Genomic DNA, 22,060 nt, shown 5'->3' with positions numbered 1-22,060 from the left:
TCTTTCTGATGGTCCTTAGGGCTTCACATCTCCTCTACCCACGACCTGATCATGCTTCCCTTTTTCCTTCCCTGTCCCCTCTCCTAGCCAGGTCCCTCCTTCCCTCTGCCCCCTGTAATTGCTTTCTTCTCCCTCCCAACTCCTTCTTGAGTTCTATGGATTTTATCCTAGATAGTCTGTACATTTTTTCTAATATCCACTTATTAGTAAGTACATACCATGCATATCCTTTGTGGTCTGAGTTACCTCAATCAGGATGATATTTTCTAGTTCTGTCCATTTGATGCAAAACTCAGGATGTCCTCATTCTTAATAACTGAGTAGTATTCCAATGTGTAAACGAACACCATTTTCTGTATCCATTCTTCTGTTGTAGGACATCTGAGTTGTTTCCAGCTTCTGTCTATGAAGAGCTATATTAAAATGCATATGATATTATAAGTAATTGAAAATTAACCAAATCTGTATTGAGAAAGAATAAAATTGAAATTTTCATGCTTTCTGATTTCAAACTTTCTCTAAAACTATACTTGTCAAGTCAAAGTGGGACAGCTAAGAAGAGAGATCAAGATAAATGGAATGACAGCTCAGACTCAGAAATAAAGCCCTTCCTTTAATATGGAGGGCAGAAGCTTCTGAGAAATGGGAGCAGGATGGCTCAGAAAGCTGATGACTGCTGCCATGTCCTTCCATGGTGTTATAGGTGATGCCAGTGACTGCTTGCAAGAGATGAGGTATGGCCCTCATATTCATAAGCAACTTGTAACCAAAAACAAGGTTAAAAATTATGGAACTCTAAGAGAAAAATATAATATAAACTTTTGTGACTTTGAATTATGCAACAATTTCATAGACAGGAAACTAAAATACAGGTCAACATTAAAAAAAATAAAATAGACTTCATCAACATTTAAAGCTTTTCTTTTCTTACAAGAGCACTTAGTTAAAAACTTGAACACTGACAAGTCCAGCAAGGATCCAAGGGTAGAGCATTTACATATTGCTGCAGAATGTAAAATAGCACAGTTATTTTTGGTAAGAATGATGTTTACTTGAGAAGTTAAATACAGTACATAGAATTACCACATGAAAGGATTATCTTACTCCTAAGCATATATCTGAAAATAAAAAATAAAAACTCTTGTACACATACAATTGCATGCAAATATTGATAGCAGTGACAATAGAATGTAAAGACAAACATGTCTGTTAACTGATGAATGGTTAAAAAGTGTGGTATATCCATGTAATGGAATACTATTCAACCATAAAGAATGAAGTACTGCTTGAAACATCAAACTAAATGAAGCTGAGAACAATAACAAAAGCACATAATGGTTCACTTGTTCTCATTTATATGAACTATCAATTAAGAGACAATTTTGTAGAGTCCCATAATAAACTGATAGCTGGCATCTAAAGAGGAAGGTAAAAAATATGTATTGATTGATAATAATGGGGACAGTTTCAAAAAAGGAGCTTGTTAAAAAAAATCTAAAATTCTAAAATTTAGATAGTAGTAACAACCATACAATTTAGCAAATAGACAAAAATTCAAAAAGTGAGCTGATTTTTATGTTATTGATTGTTTTTAGCTCAAAAGGTTTACAGTCTACCTGTTCCTTCATAGACTGGAATATGATCATCACTGGCATACTAATGTCTGTTGTGTCACTGATATAAAAAGATGAAGTAGACTGATATGACTTCTTTCTAAAATGTCATACAGAAGGAGGAAAACCTCTGACTAGAGTAGCTTTGCATTTTATCTCGAGTTAATTTGATATCATGAAATGGTAAATTGGTAGTAAAGAAACTAATCAAATAAAGCATTTTCCTACTTTCCAAATCAAATCCACTCACTACCCTGTGATCTTAATCTTATCTACCATCTCTCTGCATTTATTTTTTTGTTTCTGCCTAATATAGCTATAATTCCAAGAGAATCAAATGGACCCAAGATGAGGTGTGGTTTTAATAGTTACAGCACTGTGGAGACATGAGGTGTTGCTTACATAACAGCCTTCAATTTCCCTCCTCAGAACTGATTTTCAAGGAAGAGGGAAGGAAAGGTGCCAATTTAAATGGATTCTTTTGGATGTTTAATGACAGGAACTGACTTTTCTTGGAGAATGCTGCGAGGACTCACATCCCCGCCTGTGTGTGGCATTCACACATACAGTGTCACACAAATCTGTGTTAGATTTTTAACTGCATTCTGGCAACTTTGAGAGTGAGACCGTTAGCCGACAGGCTACTGTCAATTAAACAAGAGCTGTCACTAAGCAGAAACATTGAAACACGGTGGGCATGAATCCTAAGCAGATCATATGGCAGCTACTTAGCAGTTATTTTAACACAGTCATGGTGTGGATGTGTCACTTCCCTGCAGAATTTAATTTGAGTCCCTGAGGACGCAGACATCTCTGTGTCCGCATGCTCCTGTCAGGTCAAAAGTGGACTTTCTAAATGAGCTGGAACAGTGGGTGCAAGCCGGAGAGTGGCATGAAGCAGACTCCCTTGGTGCGAGCCGGAGAGTGGCATGTAGCAGACTCCCTTCCTGTTTCGTTTTCCTATGCTCAGGTTACATAGAAGAAGCCTGCATCATCCCCTGCCCCTCAGACTGCAAGCTCAGTGAGTGGTCCAACTGGTCCCGCTGCAGCAAGTCCTGTGGCAGTGGTGTGAAGGTCCGGTCTAAGTGGCTGCGCGAAAAGCCTTATAACGGAGGAAGGCCTTGCCCTAAACTGGACCACGTCAACCAGGTATTTTTTACTAACATCAAATGCATTAAGATATTTCTCAGATTCCCAAGGATCTTTTATTCTATTATTTCTCAAAGATGCACAAAATGAAATAATAGCTCCTGAAAAAGAAACGTGATGGATTCTATTTTCATAATGTTTGAGGAAATCACACGAAAATGTACAATCTTGAATTACACATATTACCTCTGAATTTCCTGGGGATTCGGGATTCTGCACGCATCTAGATAGAATACAGTTCCATGCAGGCGAAATGACAACTAAGTTGTGAGTACTGTCAAGGCATTCATCTACCATACAATTGTGTCTAACTGCTGTGATGAAGTCGCATCATTCTTAGCTTCCCTCGACTTCCAGAAAGAGATCTCAGGAACCGAGTACTCAAGAGAAAAGCAAAGAAATGAGATGAATAGGCTCTAAAAAGAAGGGGGTGTTACTTATTCATTTCAATCTAGTTAGTGTAAAATAAGAAATGTAAAAAGTGTCTCAAAGTTCATATATATACACACATGTATGTATATATATATATATATACGCATGTATGTATATGTATATACCCATGTATATATATACATACACGCAATATATGTGTGTATGTAGCAATTCAGTTGCTAACTTTTCTAGCATTGGAACTGTGTTAGAGCTCGCATGCTCACATGCATACTTCACTTTCTGCTGTCAGTGGTTGCTATTTGTATTCTGTTGGAGATAAAGAGTAAAATGGCTAATGACAGAGTTGTGATTAACTTAAGTGTAACAGAACAGACAATTGTTATCACAGTTGATCAGCATGTAAATTAGCAGAGAATGAAGTTTCCAGAGTGTGTGCAGATGTTATGCTTTGAATTGGAGCCATGATCAAATGAACCAAGTCTTTAAATATGTAAAGCTGTCTCATGTGAACATAGCCTGTCTCATTTTGACCTCTAATCACGCAGTTATCAGCAGTTTCCTTCTGATTAAGCTAAGATTGTTGGGAACAACAGAATCATACCATATACAAAGGAAACTTTTAAGTAAGTAAAAATGAGGACATTGAAGAACTAAATTACATGAAAAGTACTCTCAGTTTGGTCTTCCAACGTAGCTAAATGTAGGCAATGTAGAAAGAATAATATACTCTTCTATCGCCATCTCCTGGCAGTTGAGCATTTTGTAGTCTTAAACTGTAAGTGTTCATTTCCAAAGAAGAAATTCACTTGCAGAGCTGGAGTCGGGTGAATATGAAACAGAGGGACAGGAGTACTGTGCTAATGACGACAAGAACGTTTGTCTACAAGCTCAGAAAGCTTGAATTTCTGATGACAAACTTAATATTAATAAATTATAATCCATGGTCCTATCAAAGAGGAAGTATACATATATTCAACATGTCACATGTATATGCGTCTAACTAGTGACTGTACAATTTAAATATGCCACATTTGCCTGAGCACTTTTGTTTCCAAAGACACATGACTCTGTGCTAAGTTGCCTGCACATCATACAATGTTATATCTCTCATAAAATTCAAGAGAGAATTTGATAAGCACATTTATGTATTGATTTTCAATTCATTGGGGGTATATCAAAACAGTAGTGGCTGAAAAATGAAAGGTAAACCAAGAAAAAGCAATCACTGAAGCATCAAATTTTGAGCATAATGTTTTACATAAAGCTTTTGGAAAGGTATTTAAATATCAGTAAAATATTCAAGAAAATAAAATAAGCAAAGTGCTATGCTATTGTTTAAAAATATAAACCATGCAAATTTTTACTGTAATTAAAATTCCTCAGTAAAAATATAGCAGTCTGTTGATATGAAAATGGTCTCTGAGAATGTTTCCTCATTGAAGTTAAGCCCTCAGGTCCTCATCTCACTGAAAAGGTCTGAATGGATTAAAGTGGGCTGGTGGGTATATGGAACTGTAGGTGGGCCAATCTATAGACAACCGTCCACGTTTCCATTGATTCCTAAGATATTTGCAACCGTAGTTCAGTTTGCAGTGACAGGGGCTTTGAGATTCACTTGGGTTTTGAACTCTTGTCATCCTGCACATGCAATCTTTCCCTTGGTTGTACAATCTTTGTCTGCTCATCCTACATTTAAGTCATGAGAAATGGTTGGTTTACCCTTCCTAAAACCTAAGAAATACATCCTAAGCTTTTACTCAATTAATGTTTTAAATATAAGTCCTTATCACCAAAATGTACAATAAGAATGAGCTCTTATCAAAATAACTAACATTTTCACATTTCTCTGTTTCTTGTCCTTGACTTCATTCCTGCCAAACACCACTCCAGGCGCAGGTGAGCGTGCTTATCTTCCGTTTCTTCGGAGTGTTTTTTAAAGAATTATTATTTTCTCCACTAGGTTTTCCTCTGCCTGTTTCTTTTTATCTCCTAGTATAGCTACTAGAGTTTCTTTATTGACAGAGCCTGAGGAGACAGGGTGAGGTGACTAACCTTCACCTATCCCACCTTAATGAGGCAATGGTATCCTTTATTAATGCTTGGAGGAGAGAGGTATCGTGGACTGAAAATGGTTATTTGGAGATGTTGGCAATGCCTATGAAGTAATTTGCATTTATGTCCCAACAATGGGGGATGATCATCTATCAAAGGATTAGGATAAGCAGCAGGGCCCCTCCATTTCGATTCGCCTATTCTCTGGAACTGGTGTAGTGGTGTTTAGCCATGTGGTGATAGTCCTCTTTTAACACATCTCCCCAATGGGCATATACTGGGTGTATCATTAACTAAAGTCTTATTGCAACCTTGCATATGTTTTACTCTTATTTGGGAGTTATTCTATTTTATTTTGGTATTTCATTCTCTAAGTGTGCAAAAGAATAGCTCCAAAAGGTTATTTAAATCTGATTCCTGGAATTGATTACCTAAATTATTTACATACTAGTGCGTATATGTGTGTGTGTATGTGTGTGTGTGTGTGTATGTGTGTAGAATAGGAAACAGAGTTAAATTTTCACATATAATGAAAATATTTTAAAATATTTTTCTTTAATGGTTATATTCTTGGTTGTAGTAGATTCAATGTATTTATTTTTCTACTTATTTTTCTCATTGAGAAAACCACACAATTGCTTCATTGTTCTAGAATTCCTGAGAAAAACATACTGTACTGCCTTAGGGACTGAAAGCTTTGTGGACAATAACCACAAATAGTTGGCTGTGTTCTGTGAGGCCCTTGATGCTGACAGCTGTGTCTGTAGCTATACATCATGTAAAACTAATTCAGGACCTTGTTTCCATAACTCAAGGGATTGAGGATTAGTTTCATGATGGGCTTATTTCCATTTACTTATCATTTCAGTTTCTTGTATGAGAAAAAAATGTTAATTCTTACAACTATATACATTTATATGTAAAACTGTGTAAATTATAATTATCTGAAATACAGATATGTTTATAGTATCCATCTCATTCATTTGTTTGATAAATTTTATCTAGCACATGAGTGCCCTGGGCTAAGAACTAAAGACACACAAAACTCCAAACAAAATGGATAGTCCAAAAGATTTTAATTTAGTGTGCTAAATGTCAGTTTATGGAAATATGTTTTGATTCTGGCCCAGTGAGTTAGAATACCCACTGTGTAAAAACAGAGTACGCAGTTCAGCCCAATTTTCTCTTCTTAACTAGGCTTCTTAAGATGAAATCTTTCTTCCTACTTGAGGGTAGAAACAATAAGGAGTGCAAATGGAAGTAGACTGTTGGAATAATGATTGTGGTGACATAGAAGTTCTCCATCCACCCTTCCCCGTTCTCATTCTACTGCCTGAGATCACCAGGTGTGTGTTTCAGGTGTATGAGGTCGTCCCATGTCACAGCGACTGCAACCAGTACATATGGGTCACTGAGCCATGGAGTGTCTGCAAGGTGACCTTTGTGGACATGCGAGACAACTGTGGAGAGGGTGTGCAGACCCGAAAAGTGAGGTAAGACCTAGTAGAATGACCGAGAAGCAAACTGTCAACCATCTCCACAAGAAACAACATGCAGCATCTCTCATCTCTGCTCTCCTGACAACCTTCATTAATTTTTGTTTTAGGAAATCTGGGTTCTTGGAAATTAAGACCCTCTATTGCAAACAGCAGGTTGGATATTCTAATTCCTGACCCAAAAAGCTTCACTTTAAAATAGCTTTTAAAACTTACATTTGTTTTTGAGATTATAATATAATTACATGCCTTCTCCTTTCCTTCCCCCAGATTTTCCCTCCAAAATACCCCTTCTTGCTTTTTTGAAAATCCATGGCTTCTTTTTTCATTAATTGTTGTTACATACATGCATGTATATATATAAATACAGATATATAGATAGAAATATAGATTCCTAAGTATATAAATACAACCTGCTAGCTCTGTGTGTTATCATGACTAACCACTGGAAATAAATGTTGAATGCAAGCTTTATGTGTGTGGATATTAAAACTCAGTGACCTGTTTAAAGCCGAGTATGCTTCTTTGTATATATATATATATATATATATATATGTGTGTGTGTGTGTGTGTGTGTGTGTGTGTGTGTGTGTGTGTGTGTGTGTATGTGTGTGTGTATTCATGTGGGTTTGGAGGACGAGATCGGCATTGGATGCATTTCTCATTCTTTATTTTCCTTACTTTTTGAGCTAAGGTTTCTCACTGAACATGAAACAGCCAAAAAGCCCAGGGTACACAGCTGCCCCTGCCTCCTAAGTACTAGATTACAGATGTGTGCTGTCGAGCCTACTAATTTTGACACATGAGTGTTGGGAATTGAAACCATGTTCTCATGCTTATGAGGCAAACCCTTTACTTACTGAGCCATCTTTCCTACAACAAAAGCCAAATATATTTCTGAAAATATTTTCAAATTCCCTGCTTTGACAGCTTGCTCCCTATGTCAACCTGGCTAGCATTTGAATACTCTTATATTCAGAGCCTCCTCTGAACCTCTGGATAGCTTTTACCTCTCACATATTCTAATAGAGTTATCCTGCCTGATAAGATAACTACTGGTCATGTGTAGTTATTTCATTTTCACCTTAAAGTAATTAAAGTTTTGACTACATTTCTCCATTCACACTACTCATAATTGCAAACTGTTCGCAGCCATATGTGGCTGTTCTGTTGGCCAGCACAGATGTAGAACATACTTTTTAACCACAAAGGAGGCTAAAACACAATAAAAATAAATGCAGAACTTAACAACAATACAGTCTCATCTATAATTTGAATTTTAGAATCACGTAATGTTTCCTGATCTATTTCAATAGAAAGTTTTTTATTAACATTTATATCATAAAACTTCATATAAAATATGTATAATTTTGTTTGTCTCAACTATCCATCTGAATGCTCCATTTACAACTCCTATGTGTCATAATAAAAGTGGAATAAAGATGAAGATGGGAAGAAAGATAAGTAGAATAAAAATGGAAAGGGAAAACGAGAGTTCCTCTTCTTCACACTTCTGCCTCCAAATTAAAATTTTCCTCTCCAAATTTAAAAGTCATTTCCTTATGTGAAGAGTTTGCTTCATTCAGTTGCTTGTTTTGTTAGTGAAAAATTATAATCAAGATATTACATTGTACCTTTTCTTCAACTACTTGTGTGCATGCTTCCTTTTGATTTGTAAGTAGTTATCTTCAGTATTCCCAAGCACGCTTGTAACAAAGTAACTTTCAGATCAACCTGGGTATTGAGGTTGATGCAATAGAGAGAAGGGTCAGTATTGATCATGATCTCTGATCATATAATGATGTGCCTGTTTGTTCCTGATTGAGTGGCCATTGCCTCAAGCTCTATCCTCTGCTAATTAGGGTCAGTATGTCCTGCCTCCACACAAATGTGGACTGACATTTCAGAAGAGATAAGTCTGTAAAAGAACAGCTTTGTGTTTGCATATTTCCAGTCCTACTCATTAAGACAGAATGACATGTAGGAAAGTGGAGAGTGGAAGTGCTTCTTCCCAATAGAAAGCCTTCCTTCCCCACTGCCTTCCCTCCTGCCACCTTTCTCCTCTCTCTCTGTCTCTCTCTGTCTCTCTCTGTCTCTGTCTCTGTCTCTGTTTCTCTCTCTCTCTCTCTCTCTCTCTCTCTCTCTCTCTCTCTCTCTCTCTCTCTCTCTTTCTCCTTCCCTTCCTTTTATTCTTTCCTTATTTCTATTTTTCTTTGCTTCTCCTAGGGCTAAGAATCAAACCTGGGCCTCAAGAGGGCTAGGCAAAGAAACAGTCAAGCTGTGGATGGCATGCGTGTTTTTGTAAATTTCATGCATATGGTGACAAAAACTAAAAAGAGAGGCATTTTTAGTTTCTACTACTGTGGCTGTTGTTTCCATACAGATAGTCCAACTTTTATTCCCTTCCCTGTTATGAGTCTGTGACTTCTTCACTTCCAAATTGGTCATGTGCTTCTAATATACTTCAGTCTTCTCAAAAAAGTGTTCTTGCTCTTTGGAAATATAGAAAGGCCAAGACTATGAAGAAAACAAATTCAAAACCTATTTCTTTTGGCTTCAGCTTGATCCAAGTATTTATTCTGAACTCTAGGTGGAAAAACATATTGTTAATGCCAAATAAAAAAAAATACACATTCTGGTTGGTAGAATTTGTTCCTAATTTATGAAATGAAAGTACATTTAAAATAATAATCTGTTTTAAAATAAATCAAGTCTGTTCAAAAGAAGTTTATTACTTATTTTGATTTTTGAGTTATTTACACAACTGCAAAATAAGAAAGATTTTCTTTTTTTATTAGATATTTTCTTTATTTACATGTAAATTTCTCCATTCCTAGTTTCCCCTCCAAAAAACAACAAAAAAAAACAAAAACAAACCCCTGTTGCCTCCCCCTTCCCCATGCCTGCCACCCCACCCTCTCCCACTTATTGGCCCTGGCATTCCCCTACACTGGGGCACAGAACTAAGAAAGATTTTCTTATAAAGTTACATGTACAGAGCTACCTAATAGGGTATTGGACATCTATTCTTAACTTGGATCAATAGGCAATTTTATAAGTTAATCCTTGTGCTGCATCAGTATCTGCTAAGAATGTGATCAATTTTATCTTTTGAACATAGAAACACTTGGCCTGTTTATCATGCCACTATCAGAACATTGTAAATGCTACTAAAAATAGAACATTTCTTTATGTAACTAAAACCTCTTTCAAAGAAATTTGTAATTTAATTTTTCAACATTGACATCACCAAATATCTATTGATTCATTTTTATGAAATGATTTTTTTAAAAAAGTACAGAGATCCAGTGTTTACATATTTTCTAAATTGCATACTCAATCAATATACAACTAATGACAGCTTTTCAATCTTTTAATGTATCTCACTTGACAGAAATATTTATTTTTAAGCTTATCACTATAAAGAATGATTCTTTATAGTATAGTTTGAGCCACAGTGTCCTTCTTCACTGTAAATCTCTGAGAACAGATGGGATGCCAAGTATCTAACTGTGACGTGATTCAGCCAACAGGTTCAAACACTGCAATGGCCCTAAGAGGTTCAAGAGCCTATCTTCCTTTTCATCTTCCCGTAGGCGACTCTCTTACCAGACACGTTAATAAGTGTGACCTTTCCTACATTATAAATTAAGGATCAAGGCTTTCTCTTTTACTACTAAAGTTCACAGAGAGATTATTAACTACAGTAAAATGAAGCCACATTAATTAGCTTCTCAAGAGGATTTCTTGACTGGTCATTATGGAATAGTATGAACAAAGGTTTGAATTTGTCCTAATATAAGAAAAACTAACAATGACAAAAAACTAGCAAGAGCCAAATAACCTCAATTAGAGAACTTGTATGGTTGTATGTGTGTGTCTCTGTTTGTGTGTGTATGTCTGTGTATCTGTGTGTCTATGTGTGTTTACACATCATAGTACCCATGTGCTCAGAGAACAATGTGAAGGACTTAGTTCTTTCTTTTCTACCATGGGAGTTTTAGGGATTGAAATCAGGTCACCTGGTTTGATTGCAAATGCCTTTACTCACTGAGTCATCTTGCTGGCAGCTAAAATTACTTTTTAATGACAAAACAAACTGATAAATAAATGCCTTATCTTGTAAATCACCTTATGAAACATTTTGTGTGGACATTGGACTGTCCCTTAGCCTCTGTCATCTATGATCATCTGTATCTCCTCTGAGAATCACTTTAGACCAATTTTCATCAGTTCAGTTTTAATATATGGGTGGACAAGTCACTTCCCTTACAAGAAACAAAATAGCACTGAAGCTATTCAATTAAAATATTATGACTATGCATATGAATATATATTTTTATTTTAATCTTAGAGAAATACTAACTATATGTAGGGAGACATACTTTCTTATAACTCTTCCCTTTGGGATAATGTTTTCCATCAGATGGTGGCTTAATTAGAAACACCATCCTGTGTGTTGACTGTCATTTTACTTGGCCTAGTTCCTTTGCTGATGTAAACATTTTCTCTTAGATGCATGCAGAATACAGCAGATGGCCCTTCTGAACATGTGGAGGATTACCTGTGTGACCCAGAAGATATGCCCCTGGGCTCTAGAGAGTGTAAACTACCATGCCCTGAGGACTGTGTGATATCTGAGTGGGGACCATGGACCCAGTGTACTTTGGTGAGATTATAGACTATTTGGGTAAAATGGAGTTTGCTTAATTTTTGTGAGCCATGTACACAAAGCAAAGTGTGCCTTTTTGGACACTTCCTTGTAACTTCATGTAAATGTAAGCCATGTAAATTCAGCAATGTTTCTGCAACAGCTTGAGTTCTTGCAAACTGTTTGCTCTTTCTCAAGCATGCTTCTAAACCAGCAGATGATTCCTTCAGCAGGCCTTAGAGATTACACAGCATGTTAAAAACTGCAGTGGTCATAATGGTTCTCTCTAGTTAAAATAAAGAAAGAATGAAACTCCAGTGAAGGTACTTAAATGATTAATGTAAATGGGAAGAACACTATTTCACACAGGGAAGTGCTGCAGCAGGAGTATTAACACTGACAAGCCAATAATCTTAAGTAAGAAACTGAAGAGGAAGAAGGTTATACATGGTAGGTCTTCAAGCATTCTTCTAAGATGGTTGTGTGTAAATATTGAAACACAGAAACCAAATGATAGTAATTTCCATTCAGTGAACCTGCTGTCAGTATCCCTGTTGATGAGTATAGAAGCAACCTCACTTCAACAACCTCCAATTTGATAATAGAATCACTATATAACAGAATCTGTGACAATATGCATCTCATCCTATCAAGTCCACTTTTCCATCAGAAGAAAAGACCATGTGCCAAAACTCTACCTTCCCGGAGCATCTCTTTGAAGCACTTCTCAGTTCCTGTCTTAGAGGAGGGTGGTTACTGTCATTTCTCTTACAAAAACAGCTTACCTGGGTATTAGTCAGGATTCTCTAGAGCAGGTTCTCTACCCATAGGGTACAGCCCTTTTGGAGGTCACATATCATATATCCTGCATATTACATATTTACATGATGATTCATAAAAAGAGTAGCATGGTTACAGTTATAATATACAAAAGAAATAATTTTATACTTGTGGGTCACAATAAATGAAGAATTCTACCAGAGGGTTGCAGAATTAGGAAGTTTGAGAACCACTGCTGTAGAGGAATATAGTATATAGAGATTGGAGGTAAGAGATGTATCAGAATGGCTTACAGTCTATGGTCCAGCTACTCCGAAAATGGCTAGCCACAGAAAGTCGAAAAATCCGGTCAGTAGCTTTTCAGTCCAAGAGGCTGAATGTCTCAGATTGTCTTCATTAAGTATATGCCAGAATCCCAAAGTAGATTCTACTTAGGTGATGGACTTGCGAGTGACCGAAGAAACAAGCAGAGTTGCTTTCTTCTAGGTTCTTTATACAGGCTCCCAGCAGAAGGTGTGACCCAGGTTAAAGGTGGACCTTCCCACCACAAAAGATCTGTATTAAAGGGGTAGCTTCTCACTTCTCACTTCAAAGATCTAGATTAGAACTGGGTCTTCCTACTTCAAATGATAAGAAAGAATACCTCACAGGCATGCTCAGCCATTTGGGTTTTAGTTAATTCTAGATGAAGGGACTTGGACAACCAAGGATAACCATCACAACCTTTTCACTCCTAGAAAGATAGATGAGTTCAAAATCAAGCGGAATTTTAGATTTCAACAACATTGAGGACCCTAGCACCCATCTAGAGGAAGGGAATTGCTTGAAACAGCATGAGCAACAGTTTTTCTCTCTCTTTCCCTTTTTCTCTCTCTCTATCTCTCTCTATCTCTCTCTCTGTGTCTGTCTTTTTATTAAATATTTTATTTACATTTCAAATGATATCCCCTATCCCAGTTTCCCCTCTGGAAAAAAAAAACCCTATTCCCTCCTTCTGTTTACCAACCCATCCTCTCCTGCTTCCTGGCCCTGGCATTCCCCTACACTGGGGCGTAGAGCCTTCACAGGACCAAGGGCCTCTCTTCCCATTGATAACCAACTAGGCCATCCTCAGCTACATATGCAGCTGGAGCCATGAGTACTCTTTGGTTGGTTGGCTTAGTCTCTGGGAGCTCTGAGGGTGCTAGTTAGTTCATATTGTTGTTCCTCCTAAAGGGCTATAAACCACTTCAGCTCCATGGGTCCTTTCTCTAGCTCCATTGGGAACCCTGTGCTCAGTCCAATGGATGGCTGTGAGCCTCCACTTCTGTATTGGGCATTGGCAGAGCCTCTCAAAAGACAGCTATATCAGGCTCCTGTCAGCCAGCACTTGCTGGCATCCACAATAGTGTCTGGGTTTGGTGACTGAATGTGGGAAGGATTCCCAGGTGGGGCAGTCTCTGAATTGTCCTTCCTTCAGTCTCTGCTCTACACTTTGTCTCTGCAACTCCTCCCATGGGTATTTTGTTCCCCCTTAGATGAAGGATCAAAGTATCCACACTTTGATCTTCCATCGTCTTAGTTTCTTAGTTAAGGTTACTAATGTCCTGCTGACACATCATGACCAGAGGCAACTTGAAATGGTTTATCTCACTCACAATCACACTTCTGTATACCAGTTTATCATCAAAAAACAGTGAGGGAAGTAACTCATGAAGGGCAGGACCCCTGGAGGCCAGAGCTGATACAAAGGCCATGGAGGAATGCTGCATACTAGCTTGCTCACTGACCTGCTCATCCTGCTTTCTTATCAAACCCAAGACCAACAGTCCAGGGAAGAACCAACAAAGAATGGGCTGGGTCCTTCCCCCATTAATCACTAAGAAAAACTCTACAAGCTTGCCTAAAGCCCAATCTTACAGAGGAATTTCTCAATTGAGGTTCCCTGCTGTCAGAGAACTCTAACCTGTGTCAAGTTGACAGAAAGTTATCCAGCACACTTTGCTTAATCCTGCACAGCTGTGAAAAGCAATGTGAAAAAAATTAGAAAGATATGTTAAATGTTAAGACAGTAAATAAAATACAACTTCAGGCAAGTTTAGAGTCTGTGTTTTCCAAAGTGAGTTGCTGTATTTTGCTGTGTGTTAATATTGTTATAATGCTAAGTGGCAACTAACTGACTATCCAGAAGCAAAATAGGGCCAATATATCATTTGAACAGATGTTAAAAGAAGGGTAAAGGCTCTACCCTACATAAAGGTTTGCAAATGAATTTCTGTTTTAATTCTGCATCTGAACTATATTCTACAATTTACAGTGATGGAATTCTTGTCATCAAGGATTCAGTTAAAAGAATATTCAGCTTATATAAAACAAGGGCTGTTGAATTTGGGCCACTTCTTAAATTCCTTAACAGGGATTTCAATATCAGGAACCCCCAAATAGGAACTGTGCCCATCTGGGTTCAGTTTAAATATCCACAAGTAGCCATCTTAGAAGAAATATTAAGTTCTACCATATGTAACACAGAAGAGTTTGTGAAAACTATTTTGTTCTCTTGGGCATTTTACAGTAGAAATTTTGGATTGAGACTAAAACTCAGCTAGTTGACAAAGGTGTGCCTTTTTGACTTTATGAATTGACTCATCACCCAGGACAGCAATAAACAAAAACCAAACATTTATTATGTGAAAAGAACTGTTAAGTTCAAAGACTATACAGATATAGGAGGCAGAGTAGTTCAATGTACTCTGGACATGGTAGCAAGACATTTATATATTTTGCATTCTCTCAATTCAGTAAGTATTCTTTCCATGGTGTGATCAACATACAGCAAGAGCAGAAGACAATAACTGCTTTAGGCCTAAGAAATCCAATTTTTTGTCCTGTTCTATTCTTAGAATCTAAATGTTTATAGAAAGATGCACCAATAAGATAATAGCCTATCACTGTGTAGATGCAAATTGGTTATAAGAGAATATGCATTAGGAACATCAAATACCTTGATATTTATTTAATTCATTTAAGCCAATTTATATACACACACAAGCACGCATACACATATACACATTTAAATATATCTGAATCATTTCAGCATATGGAATTAGCATTCTGTGTTACTAAAAATGTCCCTTATGAATGTGTTTCTATAGGTGTGAGGTAATGACTTAAACATCTTCTAGCTAGGATGGGACATCAGACTCTGTCATGCCTACATTTTATATATGGGAACTCTGAACTCTGATCCACAATGAGGTTAATTCTTTGTTTAAATTAACTCAATGAATCAGTTCTCTAAATCCAGCTCCAGAAGCATGCTAGCTGTTCTATGACTAAGTTTGCCTTTCTGAAAAGGTATTGTTTTCTGTAAGCCTTGCAATCCAAGTAGTTCGAGGCAAAGGTCAGCCGATCCCATCAGACAGCCTGCTGATGAAGGAAGAGCCTGCCCTGATGCTGTGGAGAAAGAGCCCTGTAACCTGAACAGAAACTGCTACCACTATGACTATAATGTCACAGGTAAAGCATTTCATCATGTCCTTCTAGATTCTGTGGCTTCTTCCCACGGGGATCAGCTCCAGACATTCCCAGCAGCCTAGGCCAGCTCCACCTGTGTGCCATTTAGAAATGCAGCTTACACTCAGAGAAATAATCAGTATCCCATGACAGAAGTAGTCATCTGTTTAGTTGTTTAGAAAAGATCAAAATATAAAGAATAAAAGTATTGCAAAAACTAAATTTGTGAAGTATGTGATAAATTTTCAAAATAATCCTTTTTAAAACCTCCTCCTATTTTGAGATTATAGAAAATATTTTCTTTTTTATCAGGTATTTGATTGTTACATATACATCAGTAATTCTTAGGACATAGGAACATTTGTGGACAATATTAACATGATGTAAAATGTCTGTAATCTTAAAATAAATATCAGAAAAGTAGACTTGTGATAAATTGCATTTATCTCTTAAATTTCATTTAATATCATCAAAACATACATATCAAAAATATTTTATGTTTTTATATGGTTTGATACAACATTGAAGCTAACTTGGATTTTTTTTTCCTAGTAATTTTTATGTTGAAACAAGCTCAAGAAATTGAAGAAAGGCACATAGCAGTCGCACTGGCTTATGTCTCTTAGTTTTCTGTACAGTTTGCTTTGATGCTACAAAGAAAGTCAAAGTTCTCTAGGGTACACTCGTACTTGCCTGGAGAAAGATGAAAGAATGTTTTTTGTTAAAGATAAAAAATAAGGGTATTTGATAAATATGCTGAAGTTATTTACAAAATAAATGAGTTTGTATTTCTTAAAGAATTTTACTTATGCCAATGATGAAGTACATAGTATTTATATAATAATATAAAGTACCATCCATTAAAATTATGCTTACTTTGCTAAAAAAAAATACATAATAGCAAATTTTTATTTCCATTCTCCTTAAGAAAAAAAGTTTTGAAATGGCATTGATCTGTACAGCCAAGCCGTTTTTACAATATCACTAAATAGCTAGCTGTCGAGATTGGCAAGTAGACATCTGCCTCAAAAAAATAATCCGCACTACTATGTGCAACTGCAGCAATTCCATTTGACTCCTAATATGTTCAAATCTGGGACCCATATGCTTTGCATGTGGGATGATTGATTGAGGGGCTTAGGAAGCAGTTGTGAATTAGGGATGGGAGTCAGGTCATTAGAGTTTCATCTGAAGTCTGTTATATGCATCCCCTTCTGTTCTAATGGGTCTTTTTCATTCAGACTGGAGTACATGTCAATTGAGTGAGAAGGCTGTTTGTGGGAATGGCATTAAAACAAGGATGCTGGATTGTGTTCGAAGTGATGGCAAGTCTGTTGACCTAAAGTACTGTGAAGAGGTGGGTGAGTGTTGTGTTAAATCTTTGAAGGAATTCTTCCCTAATAACTTAAATTCACATGGAGCCAAGTGACATTTGCTCCACCCGATTGCATGGGCAACAGCTGCTTTCACAGGCTGTCTAGTGCCCTCTTGAAAAGAGACAGTATCCACACTACTGATTTCCACAGATAATTTCCTGTATTTTGTTCTGCTTGGAGCCCTGAGGTATGCTAATTAGCCCATTCTGGAAGAAATGCTTAGGAAACAATAAGCAATCAAGGTGAATGAAAGCAATAGATCTTAATCAGAGCATTCATCATCTTTTGTAATTTGATGTGAATTGGGTGCAGAGCTTGGACACCTGCCAAGATCTATCATTCATTCTTTCTGTTGCTAAACATTGATCACATGCAGTTTCATAGCAGATTTTGATATGAAGACCCAATACCCAGCTGTGAGAATCTAAGTACTAGGTCTCAAGTCAGGATAAGAGAGCTTAATACTCCAGCAAAGCAAGAAAGTCTGTCACTGATATCTTTAAGGCTCAGAGACTGTAGTTTATAGTTAATCATCAAAGGAAAGTAATGCTATGACTCTCCGCCGCCTTCTGAGCAGCACAGCAACTTGGCATTGGCCTTTCTTTTTTTTTTTTTTTTTTTTTTTTTTTTTTTTTTCATGAAACTACATCTTGCATGGCAGTGATTTCAGTCTGATATCCACACCACAAAGGCAATGACAGTCCTATCCTTTGAGTCCCTGTGTTTCTGATATGCACAGGGTCATTTTTTTAGACCAAAATAAGCAAGAGCTTTAGTAGATCTGAAACAGAATTGTCTTAACTCTCAAAGTAAAGCCAACAGTGGAACTACTTGAACCCACTTAGTGCCATTGTCAAAGTGTTTGTAATGTTGACTTCCTCACATCTCTGACTATAGGGATGGTCTTCCAGATGCTCTGAAAGCATCACTTTGTTTAGTCAATAAACATCTCCCTAAAAAATCTTGTTTCACAAATCAGCCTATTTATATGTTAAATTAAAGTAAGTTATATTCATTCTTTTAAAAATAATACCATTTAAGCAATATAGCCAACAGTAAATAACATTTTTGTGTATGAAGATTATTACAACAAACACTACCTTCCCAGAGAGAGGCAGGTGATCCAGCTTAAGCTAATTAGTGTACTCTCTTAGGCAAACACCCAGGAATATTTCCTCCACAAGAACATGAAGTGAGCCCCATGTAGTAGGAGAGCCCAAGGCATTGAAGACTCTTTTAAATTGCTTCCTTTATCCTGTGAATTCTTCAGGGACAACTTCAGGTTCATATCCTAACACCCTGGCAAATGCTGTCTTCGGGGAAAATGAAGCTGCTCTCTGTGGGAATTAAACACCACATGTATCATTTTATACATCCCTATGAGTCCTGCTGGTTCCAGGAACAACTGTGCTGACTTTGTAAACAATGCATGGACCACCTACCTACCAACCCCTGTGCAAACCCTGTATTCAGTTCAGCAGCAGTAGGTAGCTCTTGCTGCTTCTCTAATGGCCACAAAGAAATGTGTCATTAGTGCCCAGCAAAGAGGAAAATTAGGGTTAAATTCACTAGCATTTATGTAGTGTGTTTTTCCATTTGGTAATTTTTAGATTTTTTTTTTTTACTCATTTGCTAGCAAGTCATTGTAGATATTCATATCAGTATAAAAAACACTACGCTTCATTATGACAATTCTTCTCCTACCTGAGATCTTCTTCCCTCCTGTACTATTGCATCCAGTACTTTTTTTTTTCTCTTTTATGTCACATGTGTCCTGTTGCTCTCCTTCCCCTTCCTCAACATACCTTGTTCCCTTCCCATGGTCTCTTGTATAATTTCATAGTCTATATCCATTCTCATAATAGCATATTTGCATATCATACAGATACTAAAAATGTAAATTACTTTTTCATATAAAGCAAAAAGGGTTGGCAGTTCTGAGAATTACCAATAAAACTTGTTATTCTCTGCTATAATATTAATACTTTTTATTTTAATGCTACTTTGTACCTTTGACTTCACTTAAAATGTTGGAATGGAACATATCACCTGTGAACTTGAAACTCCTATGCTTTGAAACCATAGCATGTAAGTCACAATAACAGGATCAAAATGCAAATAAAATGGTATATTATGTGAGGCCATACACATCTATAAATAAATAAATAAATAAATAAATAAATAAATAAATAAATAAATGAGTTATAGCAGAGTTGGTGAGATAAACCTGAGACTAGAAATTCTTCATAAGCAAATTGTATACATTTATATTTAAAACATTTCTGAGGGCCCACATTTCCTTTTTAAAAAGATGAACATTTCTTTTTTCATTGGTTACTTATTTATTCACTTTACATCTCCATATCAGGCCCCCTCCCCTCCCAGTACCCCACACATAGATTCTTCCCCCATTCCCTCATCCCCTTCTCTGAGAAGAGGATGAGGGCATTACTTAAGTGCAGAGAACCTTGGATTAGCCCATGCTCACTCTTTGGTTGATGTTTCAATCTCAGAGAGCCCCCAAAGATCCAGGCTAGTTGATTCAGTTGGTCTTCCTGTGGAGTCTATGTTCTCTTTGGGTCCCTCCATTCTTCCCCCAACACTTTCTCAAGACTCTCTGAACTCCATCTAATGTTTAACTTGGGATCTCTCTGCAGCTGTTTCCATTGGTTGCTAGGTGAAGCTTCTCTGAGGACTGTAGGCTTTGCTTTCTTAAAACCTATTTTAATCAGGAATTTAGATGCTATATCCTCCCTTCTAGCCCACCACCCACCAGAGGTAGTAGAAAGGAAAGTTTTATAGGGCAGAGGGGATGTAGATTTGTTTAGAAATAGTCCTTAAGAGTGATCCCAATCACTGTTGTCAGGTCAGTTAACATGAATCAGCAGCAATAGCTCAATCCACTCACAAGCACAATTCACAAATCAACAATGTCAGTTTGATCCAGAAGAAACCCACGCCAACTGTCCTGAAGCCACAGGAATATCATGAGAAATTCTTTGGTGTGTTTCTCTCTATGAAGTCACAATAAACAATGATCAGCAAAGAAGGAAAGGTGAACCAATGCTACAGTGTAGTCCACTATCTGTTGGGTTATACTTATACTCTTTTCAAACATCTTGTGTCTCCAGCAAAATATCATATGCCCTTTTTCCAGGCATTTTCTAGAAAAATACCATGTGTCTGTTCTTAGCAAAACATTCTCCCACATATATCTTCTCATAAGATAGTTTATAGAAAACCATCATATCACACAACTAATTCTCCAAAGAAACCAGAAATTTCCACATTGAAGAACAATTATGCTAGTCTACTGTCTGGAAGCATTTAATAGAATAAGCATATAATAGAATATCATTAATAGTGTCAGGTATCGGTGCTTACCCAAAAAAACTGGGCCTAAATTCAGGCCAGTCATTGTTTGGTCATCCTCTCTGTCTCCGCTCTATTTTTGTCCCTGCACTTCTTGCAGGCAAGAAAGATTTTGGATAGAAGGTTTTGTAGGTGGATTGCTGTCCTTATCCCTCCACTGGGAGTCCTGCCTGGTGATATCCCCCACTGCTATGAGTCGCTGGATGGTCTTTCCTTCAGTCTCTATACTACACTTTGTCTCTGTATTTCCTCCTTTGAGTATTTTGTTTCCCCTTCTAAGAAGGACAGAAGCATCCACACTTTGGTCTTCCTTCTTCTTAAGCTTCATGTAATCTGTAAATTGTATTTTGGGTATTTTGAGCTTTTGGGCTAGTATCCACTTAACAGTGAGTACATACCATGTATGGTCTTTTGTGAATGGGCTACCTCACTTAGGATGATATTTTCTAGTTCCATCCATTTGCCTGTGAATTTCATGAAGTCATTGTTTTTAATAGCTGAGTAGTACTCCATTGTATAAATATACCACATTTTCTGTATACATTCTTCTGTTTAGGGGCATGAGGGCTCTTTTCGGCTTCTGGCTATCATAAATAAGGCTGCTATGAACATAGTGAAGCATGTGTCCTTGTTATATATTACAGCATCTTTTGGGTATATGCCCAGGAGTGGTATAACTGGGTCCTCAGGCAATACTATGTCCAATTTTCTGAGGAACTGCCAGACTGATTTCCAAAGTGGTTGTACCAGCTTGCAATACTATCAAGAATACTCGCCAGAATCTGCTGTCACCTGAGTTTTGACCTTAGCCATTCTGACTGGTGTGAAGTGGAATCTCAGGGTTGTTTTGATTTGCATTTCCCTGATGACTAAGAATAGAACATTTCTTTAGGTGCTTCTCAGCCAATATTCAATATTCATCAGTTGATAATTCTTTGTTTAGCTCTGTACCCATTTTTATTAGGGTTATTTGATTCTCTGGAGTGCAACTTCTTGAGTTCTTTGTATTTATTAGATATTAGATCTCTATTGGATATAGGATTGGTAAAGATCTTTAAATGCTTCTCACTCATTACAGATTCCTCTGTTGAGGATTCTCTGTTTAGCTCTGCACCACAGTTTTTAATTGAATTATTAGGGGTTGGTGGTATATGTCTAACTTCTTGAGTTCTTTCCATATTTGGGTATTAGCCGTCTGTCAGATGAAGGGTTGGTGAAGATCTCTTTCTAATCAGTTTCATGAGGTCCCATTTATTAATTCTTGATTTTAGTGCCTGACCCACTGAAACACACCTAAGAGGAGTAGATGTCAGGAAATAATCAAACTCCAGATAGAAATTAATCAATTAGAAACAAAGAAAACAATACAAACAATCAACAACACAAAGAGCTGGTTCTTTGAGAAAAGTCAACAAGATAAATAAACCCTTAGCCAAACTAGCTAAAATGCAGAGAGACTATATCCAAATTATCAAAATCAGAAATGAAAGTGGAGTCATAATAAGTGATACTGAGGAAATTCAAAGAATCATTAGGTCTTCAATGGGAAGACTGTCCTTTACAAAATTGGAAAATATAAATGAAATAAATGGTTTTCTAGACAGATAACAATTGCCAAAGTTAAATAAACTATCTAAATAGTCCTACAAGCCCTAAGGAAATAGAAACAATCCTTAAAAGTCTCCT

The 22,060-nt window shown here is 36.9% G+C and overlaps 1 protein-coding gene across 1 annotated transcript in view; it reads left to right on the top strand.

Moving 5' to 3' along the window:
• The window catches only part of Thsd7a (thrombospondin type 1 domain containing 7A), a 380,717-nt gene that overhangs the window by 336,718 nt on the left and 21,939 nt on the right, over positions 1–22,060 (top strand). Inside the window, exons 14-19 of the mRNA XM_031381188.1 lie at positions 2,584–2,762; positions 5,046–5,051; positions 6,567–6,700; positions 11,219–11,372; positions 15,485–15,629; positions 16,868–16,983. Of these exons, the coding sequence (XP_031237048.1) occupies positions 2,584–2,762; positions 5,046–5,051; positions 6,567–6,700; positions 11,219–11,372; positions 15,485–15,629; positions 16,868–16,983 (734 nt within the window). The remainder of the gene's footprint in view (positions 1–2,583; positions 2,763–5,045; positions 5,052–6,566; positions 6,701–11,218; positions 11,373–15,484; positions 15,630–16,867; positions 16,984–22,060) is intronic.

The sequence above is a fragment of the Mastomys coucha genome, unplaced genomic scaffold (genome assembly GCF_008632895.1).
Source record: "Mastomys coucha isolate ucsf_1 unplaced genomic scaffold, UCSF_Mcou_1 pScaffold20, whole genome shotgun sequence".
Classification (NCBI taxonomy): domain Eukaryota; kingdom Metazoa; phylum Chordata; class Mammalia; order Rodentia; family Muridae; genus Mastomys; species Mastomys coucha.
Note: the sequence above shows the minus strand (reverse complement) of the source record. Positions and strands in the feature narration are given on the sequence as shown.